The sequence below is a fragment of the Curcuma longa genome, chromosome 8 (genome assembly GCF_044706935.1).
Source record: "Curcuma longa cultivar G26 ecotype Majalengka, Jawa Barat chromosome 8, ITB_CL_G26_1.1, whole genome shotgun sequence".
NCBI lineage: Eukaryota > Viridiplantae > Streptophyta > Magnoliopsida > Zingiberales > Zingiberaceae > Curcuma > Curcuma longa.
The window spans coordinates 13,045,542-13,056,513 of NC_133868.1; the positions used below are offsets into that span (position 1 = coordinate 13,045,542).

General features: G+C 38.5%; 1 protein-coding gene across 1 annotated transcript; it reads right to left on the reverse strand.

Moving 5' to 3' along the window:
* Positions 1-388: 388 nt before the first annotated feature.
* On the reverse strand, positions 389-1,475 carry LOC141832888 (uncharacterized). Its single transcript, XM_074720249.1, has one exon. It carries the CDS (start codon positions 1,469-1,471, stop codon positions 458-460), a length of 1,014 nt encoding a protein of 337 aa, XP_074576350.1. The 5' UTR covers positions 1,472-1,475; the 3' UTR covers positions 389-457.
* Positions 1,476-10,972: the final 9,497 nt, after the last annotated feature.

Below are 10,972 nucleotides of genomic sequence, written 5' to 3' on the forward strand. Positions count from 1 at the left end.
GCCACCTCACATGGATTCAGGTGGGTGTTTTGGATTGGAACTGAAGCCATACAATCCAGTTGATTGGATCACGACCGCTATTATTGTGCAACTACTACTGACTAGGCCTCCACGTGATGCCATGTGAATATCTCTTTAGGGTTCTTTTGTTTCGCGTAATATCGTGGCGTGGCGTGTCTTCTCTCTCTCTCTCTCTCTCTCCACTGCATCCTCCTAATCGATCATTTGTTTTTTGCAGAAAAGATCCATTTGTTTTAATTTGTTGTGTTTTGACTGTGAGAGATCTAAGAATCTATGCATGCAGAGAAAGACTTGCAGAGAACCAAAACGAACACAGAGACTGAAAACAGAGCAAAAAGATACTACACGAATGAAACAAGAACACAGGATGATTCGATCGCTGGGGGTGAGGGTGATTTAATTGGAAACTAATCCACACTTGTTGTTGTTTTTTGGATCAGGGTCTGGTGGTTCTGATCTCGTTGTGGTTAGCCGGTTGCGTCAGTGAGTTTTTGCAGTGCGCTATGGCGCCTTGTATGGCGCTCTGTAGCTCCTCCATGGATGAAGGCGGCAGCGAAGCCGCCGGCCGTGCGTCGCCGGCGTAGAGAAGGCCGGAGTGGCTCGGGGAAGACCGCATGGACGACGGGCAGCTCGCCGCCCACCGCTCCTTCCTCGCAGGCGGATGGAGGCCGAGAAGGTTGCCGGAGAAGGACGACTGCGAGAAGGCCGCCGCGTCGGCGCCGGTCGCCGGAGTATTCTTCTTGCTGGGGAATAGACGGTCGGAGAAGGAGAAGGTCGTCGTAGTCTTCTTCTTGTTCTTCTGTTGCATGGCGGAGAGCTTCTCGTAGATTGGCCTCACTTTTTTCACGTACTTCTTGATCACTTCCTTCGCGCGCTTCGCCGCCGGCGGAGGCGGCGGTGGTGCCGCGGGGGAGGCCTCGACGGAGTCGAGCTTTTTGCTGCCGCCGCGGTGTAAGGAGAAGGCGGAGGAGAAGCGGTTGGCTAGGGAGGAGAGATACTTGGCGCCGCCGCCGCTGGCGGCGGCTGTGGCTACGGCGGCGGGGCGTTTGGCGGCCGAGGCGGAGAAGCGGCGTGCGTCGTCTTCGGTGACGGAGCTGGGGCGGGAGGAGGAGTTGCAGCTGTCGGGGAGAAGCGAGTCGGCGGCCGAAATGGCGGAGGAGGAAGAGGAGGAGCTGGCGGTGGAGTCGCGGGAGGCAGTGGTGGAGGTGGAGGAGGAGGAGGCAGAGGCGGAGCTGAGGAGAAGGGTGCGGACCATGCATATTCGGGTGGACGGGTGGAGGGGGAGGAGCTGCCCCTTGTAGAATAGCTCGTCGGCAGGGCAGGAGCGCTTCGAGGCGGCGGGGGAGACGGACACAGTGAACTCGAAGTCGGAAGACGACGACGAGGACGACGGAGACGGAAAAGATGACATCACCGGCGCCGCCGCGGCGTCCGACGTCTCCATGGCCATCTTTGACCGTTTGGAGTTGGGAGAGACGAACGAAGGTCTTAAAGCCTCCATCTTTGCCACCGCATCTGCACTGCAACCAATGGAGACACGCCACATCATCGCCATGTTTCAACGTGGAGGATGAGAAGTATGGTTTTATTGAAAGTGAGTATCAATAAAAAAAATCTTAAAAAATTAAAATTTAATATACCAATATTAAATGTAGAACTATCTAATATTTTTTAATCAAATTTTAATAATAAAAGATGCTACCTTTTATGTCTACTTACTAAGTACCTCGTTATTTTCTTAAAAATAATAAATAAAATATATATATATATCTTGGAGAGATTCGCAAGATCCAATTAGTAGAGGTAGATCTGAAAGTAATTAACTATTGATTTGCTAAATCACACCTCGTTTAACCAGCTCATGTTAAACTATCATTCACATGGGGAACTATTTAAAATTACTTACTTCTTGTTAATTTTTTAATTATCATAAGATATTTAATTTTTAAAATTCGAGATTCGAACCATTGTCCTCTTCTTCAAGTCTGTTTCATAGTAAGCAACTCAGTTATGTCCCAAGTACTAAAAATTATATTGAGTAAATTTTTTATAGTGATCAGCCCCACCACCAAAACGACTCTATATCAGAAAACCTTCTAAGAATTTTTTTGAAGACACGATACCACTATGTTGATAAAAGTCTATTGCCAAAATAACACCTCAATCAACAGTTATATGTTGCTAAGATGACTCAAATCTGAAATCTCAAACAATACATGCCTCTATGTTTACCACTTAGGATAAGATACTTTAACGAAGCTACTTGATCTAATACTTCATCCCATTAAACTTTTAACCTTACTAATTGTATAAAATGTTCCAAACTCTTATGCTCACTCTTTTAATAAATAAAAATATTAAAATTTAAATCTTAATAAGTATTAATATTCTAAAAGTCAATTTTTAAATATATATAAATTATGAATTAAATTTATTTAATTTTAATCGAATTAAATTTAAATATCTAAATTATCAAAAAAAAAAAACTCCAATTCCACAATAGGGTGAGCAAAAATTCGGTTAAACCGAATAAACTGATTAAACTGAATCGAATTTTTAATTCGGTTCGTTTATTTCAGAAGTTCGGTTATTTTTTTTTAAAAAATTGGTTAATTCGGTTAATTCGGTTCTGTTTCGATTTTAAATTTTCTTATTGGGGAATTCGGTCGGTTCGGTTGATTCGATTTTTAAAAAAAATTGATTTATTCAATTTTCGATTAATTCGATTCGATTTGATTCAATTTTAATCGAATACTCACCCCTTCGTAACATTAGCTCAGTCTCATACTTACCTCGGTATTAGTAAGAAGTCACTTTGCACCTTACAAATAATAGAAATATCTCAACAATAGATCAGAATTACGAGACTTAATAATATTAAAATTACGAGGGTATCTTTAAAAATCAAACTATTCTTGTATGGTCAAATTGAAATCCTCTTTAATAAATATTAATAAGTATTTATTTAATAAATATTAATATATAAATTGTCCGAAACTAACCCTTTTGCCAGCCCCCATCGCCGCACCTCTCTCGAATTATCTCGTACCTCTCCTTCTCCAGGAGGCCTCGCCTGCCGACGCCGCCTTCTGACGACATCGCTCTCATCCTCTCTCCGGAACCTCCCCCTTCTCGGCGTGCAACTTCGAAGAATCGTCTTCGATCTCCTTAGCGCCGGTCAAGTAAGTATGTTTCTGTTATTAGCTGATGTTTGGGTGTTCTCGCGAACATTCGTTCTGGATTCTGGAAGTTTATAAGAAGGCATGCTTCTAAACCATAAATACGGCTCTATTTTCCTTTATTTGTGTGATATAATGTTATGCTACTGTAAAAACTTCAGTTTTCTAGTATTAACTTGATGTTTCGGTGTTCGCATGATCATTAATTATGGATTCTGGAAGAGTAGATGATTATTCATCCACGTTTCTAATCTATAAATGTGGCTCTATCCCCGCAAGAATGAACTGATTATGTTGTAATTATATCCTTATGCTACTGATAGAAACTTCATTTTTCTATCATTAACTTGATGTGTTTCAGTGTTTGTTCCCATGATTATTAATTCTGGATTCTGGAAATTTAGATAAATAGTTTAGGGATTCCTCATCTATGTTTCTGACAGTAGTTAGGGTTTATTCGATATGAATATGTGTTCATTTGAAAGAACTGGTCTAAATGTGATTATATCCTTATGCTATTGGTAAAAACTCAGTTTACTGTTATCAGCTTGATATTTTGGTGTTCCCATGGTCATTCATTCTGGATTCTGGAACCGTAGATCAAGGGTTTAGGGTTCATTCATTCATGTTTCTGTGGTCAATTCTAGATTTTGGAATCGTAGATAAAGGGTTTAAGGTTTATTCATTCATGTTTTGAAATCCTAAATATGGCTCTATGTTAATCGAAAAGAACTGGTTTTGTTGTGATCATACCATTTAGTTACTTTAGAAAAGATTTACTGTGAACATAAGTTTTCTATGTTTGTTTGATCCATAGCAGCAGAGATGATTTAGTTATCAGTGATGAAACAATTTTACTTTCAAGTGCTATACATGTTCTATGCTGAGAACTATTTGATGTTTCATAAATCAGTAAGCTACTTCATTGTTCTTTCTTCTTAGGCTACCCACTTATTCAGATACCCTGAACTATCTGATCTGTTTGTGATGATTTCTTACTTGTGTAAACTTGTGGATTCAAGTAATCATTTGAAAAGAAAAAGGAAACTTAGTAGGGCCTACATTTAACTAGGGCTGGGCAAAGAACCAATATGTCCATCCCAAATTGGAAATTGACCCATAAATGGGATATATGGTTGGGTTTTGTTAGAAAAAAAAAAAACCGAAGAAGTCGCGATTTCCGTTTTCCTCGGAGAGGAAATCGTGAGATTCACAATTTAAGGAGACGAGCGGCGAGAACCCTAGCGAATCGGAGCCCTAAACCCCTTCCTCCACACCACCGCCTCCTCCTAGCACCACAACCACGGTCGCCTTCTGCCCTAACGCGACGCTGTTTTCTTCCCCTCGCGATCGCTGCCTCCTCCCATAGCCGCGACGCCTCCTGCCTCGCGAAGCCGCCTGCCGACCACCACACGCCGCCCTCTATCTACTGCATCCGCGAGCACCGCCTTCTGCCCTCGCTCGCTGCCACCGGACCGCCTCCTCTTCTTCTTTTTCTCCTTTCTTCTTGTTCCCCTGTTTTGTCTTCTTCTTCTCCGTTGATTAGCAGCAGCCTTTTTCTTGCCTTCTTCCTCCTCCATCACCGAACAGCAGTACTTTTTCTTTCGTTTCTCCAACAGCAACAGGAGAGTTCCAACCTCCTTCTCCCCTTCTCAAGCAATAAGCAACTGGTTTTTCTCCCCTTCTTTTCATTGTTTTCCTAGCCAACAACAATAACCACAGTAGCAGCTCTAACTGCTACAGTTTCTAGCCAACCAGCAGCCCTAGCTACTGCGTGTCCTAGCCAACTAGCCATCAGAGCCTTATTGAAGCTTGTTGTGGTTATCATCGGAACTCGCCAAGGCTACCGAAGCAAGAAACGCAGCCACGTCCTAAAGCATTCTTTTCCGACAAATACAACCATCCATAGAAGGTATACTTTTGATAAATCAATTTATAGTTAGATGGCTAAATAATTAGATTATGATGAAGGTTTCAATTAGGAATGTGAAATATTACGAGAAAGCGAAATCAACTTGATTATTCGGCTTAGGGTTGTGTATAATAGTTAGATTTTATGTTATTATGATGATTAGCTAATATTCTAATTATTTGAGTTATTTTTAATATTATGTATAGACACTGGTTCGAGTGGAGCACGTCGATCTGCTAACACTCGGAGCTTGGTAGACAGAGGTGGGTACCTTCTGTCTTTTGACTCGTATATACCTTTGTGCATGAATAAATAGATTAAAATTGATTATGTATACTTATACACCTATTTTCAAAAAGGGGATTAAAGTGATATTTAAATTACTGAAACAGGGTTAAAATAATTAAATTATAAAAGGGTAAAAATAATTGATTTACTTTCTGTTCACACATGGGATTCATTTGGGGGTAATTAAAATGGGAAAGAGTGTTTTCAAAATTTTAATATACACTCTGACTTACTCTGTCTGTTGATACCTGTCATTACCATTGCTTGATCTATTTTAGTTCTTACTGTAATATTTCATTCTGTTGATACTTAGCTTTTACCTGTTGATACTTACCTTTATCTGTAAACTTGATTATGATACCTAACTGAATGAACAACATGTGATTTGATTTAAGTTGGTCGTTTAGACCAAATGATGAATATACTTACTGAGAATGTAATACTGATGATAATTGATGAAAAAGATATAACAAGAAATGAGATAAGAGAAAATACTAAATATTAAAAGGTGTTAATTAAGAGCCTAGATTTTTATACCAGAGTTATATAAAGTACTGGACCATGCACCTGAGTAATGGTGACGTGGAGTATCCCTCGGTCCAGTGCACTTACCGCCCACATATTGTTGTGGCAGAGCAGAGGCCGCGGTCAGTGTTTATCCTGTCTTCCACCGGTGAGGGCTGAGAGAGCCCGTACGTTAGATAACGTATGCGACGATATATTCTGAAGAGGCTATTAGCCTAGAGAGATTTTTATTTTCTATTCTGATGATATTGGCTCATATTGTGCACTTTTAATCACTTATATAAATGGGATATTGATTATGAGATTTAATGAAAGTATATTGGTACTGATCCATATCTAGCTTGATCAAAGAATAAGAGTTGAGAAGTTATCATAACTGATAATTATAAAGTCGAGATACATATGAAAATATTACCTGATTCCTGATAATTACAAAGGAAAATATTGATACATATATATACATACTTTTATGTATAAATGGAGAACTCTACAATTTAATAACATTGAGATAATAAATTGTGATCCACTCTTTTTCCTTGGCTTCTATATATAAGATTAAATTCATGCACATCTGTCTGATTACCCACTTAGCCTTTGGCTAACTGTCTGCATTCTTTGGCTTCCAGATTTATAGGCACAGAGTTGATACTATATCGGTTCAGTTTTCCTTAGAGTCGCTCAGAGACTTGACGTGCTGGTTATGTTTCGGTTTGGTCCACTTTAGCTTATGGACAAATCGAAAATCAAAATTTTAAAGAGCATATGCAGATAATGAAAAACCATAAGACTGAATTACCTGAGATGCCTATGCCCATAAGAAATCTCAGAGCTACTCATTAATAGTAATAGTACTGACGTCGGGTAGGATAACGATTATTCTGCTAGCAATGCTCCGATACCAACTAACGCCGAGCGGGATAACGATTATCCTGTGGCAATATTGAATCCGTTGGTTTGACTGTGAACGCCGGAAATAATCTTCTAAAACCTGTTGATTTGGAAGAATAACAAGAAATAAGAAAATAAATGCCAAAAATATTATTAAACTAAAAGTTCTTCTCCTCCTAAACATCAACTTATAAGATATTTATATAGACCCAAACACTAATAAAAATTTCTAATAAAAAGAAAAAAATTCTTAATAGACTTGAAATCCTAAAAATCCTAAACAGACTTCAAATATAAAATCCTAAGAAAATTATTAATAGACTCGAAATCCTAAAAATCCTAAACGGACTTAAAAATCCTAAAATAAAAAAATAAATTTTTTTAAAACTAATAGAAAATTTTAAAACTACTCTAAATATCAAAAACTCTAAAAATTATAAAAAATAGTAATAAAATCTTCGAATCATCCTGCATCAGTCGTCCCACGTTGTAAAAAATTTATCCTCGAGTTTAGAGTAGTGTTAGGTGGTTACCCAAGAAGAAGATCGTCTGATACCAAATCAATAAAATTTATTAGTAGTTGTTGGACTTTAGGAATCCTCGTTGATCTGTTAACGAATATGACATCGTGGATGCTGGTCTTGTCCATTTTTGCATCCCTCAAGCACTTGTTTTCCTTACAAATTGCATTTAACTGTGATGAGTTCCTTTTAATTTCCATGAGAATTGCGATGTCACCCAACGTGACTATCCAAGGAGACTCTAGTGGATCACAAAGAAACTTGCCCATAATGATAACTTTGGTGCCGTCATAAGAAAATAATAATTTTGGAGAAACTTCACATATACTGAAACGACGTTTTTGTGAATTTATTAAATATATTGCAAGAGAAGTTCCAAATTGACTATGATAAAAAATGTTTAAAAAAATATGCGTAATTTGTAATGTAAGAAAGAGTGAAGAAATGGAATAAATGTAAAAAAAATATGAATTTAAGAAATGAAAGAAAATACAGTATGATGAAAGAAGAAAGAAAAAGGATACGACACTATAATCTCACTTTGTTCTTTACCATAACCATACATATATTTTTTACTAATCCCTCCAAGAGGAAATATATATCTATACATCTAGATTAGTAATTGTATGCTTTATACTATTAACAAAAATGTATCCCAATCCATCTTTGTTACGCCCCGAGAGATAGCTTGATTATCTCCCCTGTAACAATTGACTTTCCCATCAATACAAACACATATAAAGAATCCATATGAATATCTATATATATATATATATATATATATAACAGAAATGAAAGGACAAGTGACACTCATGTCATACATCCACCTAAAGTGACCAACATGTTATACATCCACATCGAATCCATCAAAAAATCCGATAGACAACCCGAATATGGAAACAAATATCGAATCATCGGAAAACCAGATACCCAAATAGGACACAACCAAAAGTCTAATAAGTCAAGGTACCCGCCTTCCAATTGGTTGCGAGTAATCGCAAAGAATCCGAATCTGATAATGTCAACAACCAATCAACTCAAATCAAAGCCCTCAGATCCAAAACCATAATACAGAGTTCTAACTTAATAGCTTCACTTCTCTTTGTTCAAATCCAAAACCAACAGTCCTGTTCACACCAATATCCATCTCCCTAATCCATGAACCAAGACCATGCAAAATCAACAAATCTCCACTTACCTCAGCTTGGATTGAACCCTAAGATTAGCTTCCGATAGTAATCGATGCCCTAGATCCCAAGTTTAGATTCAACTTCCTTTGCTGCCATCCCAAGCCAAATTCCAGCCGGATTAGTTCACATGATACACCAATAACTCATACAACACAAATTGAACCAAGGAGAAGCTTACCTCTATAAATCCATGCCCTAACTCCCTTCTCCTTCTACCTCTGCTCTACAGCCGAAACCCAACGGAGCTCCTGATCAGTCTGCTCAATACTCAACCACTTGAGTTATGAAACTCAATCAGATCAAAGAAATTGAAGGAGTACAACGAAAACCATAAAGATTTCATTCCCTTACCGATCGACTCTGTTTCCGGATCTCTACCGCTAGCGCCGCCACCACTCGATCTACGAGATCTCCGCGATCCTCCACCAGCTCCGATCGCCGTCGACTCTCCAGTGTCAGCTCCAGCGTCGGCTAGGGATTCCGCAGACGATGAAGAGGAGAAGGAGCAAAGAACGCGCCGACGCGATGGAGAAGAGAGGCAAGAATCGCGATGAAGAGGAAGGATTTCAGCTACTGTAGGTTTCTTAATGGGTTTCGGATCCAATTACTAAACCCATTAACCTATATAACCTCTATGTATTCCTCTATCCGTAGAGTACATTGAATGTACAGAAATGGCTATAACAGAGTTTATGTTATTCGTATTAACAGCTACTCTAGGAGGAATGTTTTTATGTGGTGCTAACGATTTAATAACTATCTTTGTAGCTTCAGAATGTTTCAGTTTATGTTCCTACCTATTGTCTGGATATACCAAGAGAGATGTACGGTCTAATGAGGCTACTATGAAATATTTACTCATGGGTGGGGCAAGCTCTTCTATTCTGGATCAAGCTGCTGAACCGGACCAGAATTGGAAGTGAACCCGGTTCACTGGAGAAGAAAACCAACGGCGGAGAACAGAACAGGGGCTTCGCAATTTTGGATCGCGATTTTTTTCTCCGCGCGCGCGACACCGACGGCGAGCTCCATTCACATCTCAGATCAGTTCTGATCCATTCTTCAACAGTGATTTTCGAATTTATTAGCCATCTTCAGGGAGTTGAGCAGCACGCGACAAGGACGATCTCCAGATCGCGCATTTCTTCATTTTCATTCTGCCACATCCTTGGATCAAGGGCGTTTCTTAGATCTGAGGTTTCCATACGATTTCAGAGGGTTTTCTGGAGTTCTCCAAGAGATCCTATCATCATTCCGCCTTCATTTTAACCAACAGATCTGAGATTCAGATTTGTCAGATATTCTAGCTTTGATCGCAGTGTCTCCCCTATTCTTCACGCGACAAGAATTCCAGTCACATGGGCGTTCCTTGTTGCTGGGAGGTCTTGATTCATCGGTTAAAGAATCTGAAAGAAGTTGTTGAGAACCGCAAGGGCGTTCCCTGAGGTTTCTTCACAGATCAGTGAGGATGAAGGGATTTGTTCTCTGATTTGGAGTTTGTGAATGTTTCCAGATTTTCTTAACCTAGATCTGTAGTTGATTTGCAGAAATTTTGTTACTGAATTTGCTTTAAAATTAAAACATTCATTTCTGATGCATTATTTGATTGATAATTGCAATGTTAGAATTGTTTCCATTACGCCTGTTTTAATAGCTTTAATTACAAATTCTATAAAATTCATTTCTGCATTTAGCGTTTTTGATTCAAGATAGTAATCTTAGTTTACTTGCATTTGCCTTGAATAGTTGACTTGCATTTAGAGTTAGATTTCTTGTTCATGCTAGTTCAATTCGGTAGTTTACCATTTTGTCATTAATTCTGCATTTAGTTAGTTTATTTTTCCAGTTAATTAGTTTTCTTAGTTTAAACTGTAATTTTTTTTATTCTAATCATTTTGTTTAGATTTCAATTCAAATGCTTGTTTAGATGTTTTGATTAGCTGTAGAGAAAATCCAAAAACAAAAGAGCTGAAAATCTAATTCAAACACACTTATTAGTATCCTTGGAAAAATACGACTTGGGACTCCATACTACACTTTTATTTTTAGTTTTGAAATGTCTCAATCTTTATTAATTTGATGCACCACGTGACACACATCATCCTCTTGATCAATGGATTCCTGATGTATATGAAGGAGTGTGGTTCGTTTGACAAATTCCTACCTCTATATATCTATTTCTGAGATGTTTGGATTTTTCAAAATTCCATAGACATGTAGAAGAAAAATGCTATCCCCACTCGGACCAAGACATAACTTTTACCAAAAGTTTATTGTGATCTTTTTGTTCAAATAACAATTAAAGTGAAGCAGGGTCAGGAACAACGAATCTCTTTATGATAAACGGATCCATTTTGCAAGTTCGTTATTACGGGTAGTTCCTACAAAGGATCGGACTAATGACGTATACAATGCTTGAATTATCGATGTAGATACAAAAGGAACACC

Excerpts from the sequence above, each read along its gene's own strand:
- LOC141832888 (XM_074720249.1), bottom strand. The coding sequence starts at position 1,471 with ATGGCCATGGAGACGTCGGACGCCGCGGCGGCGCCGGTGATGTCATCT.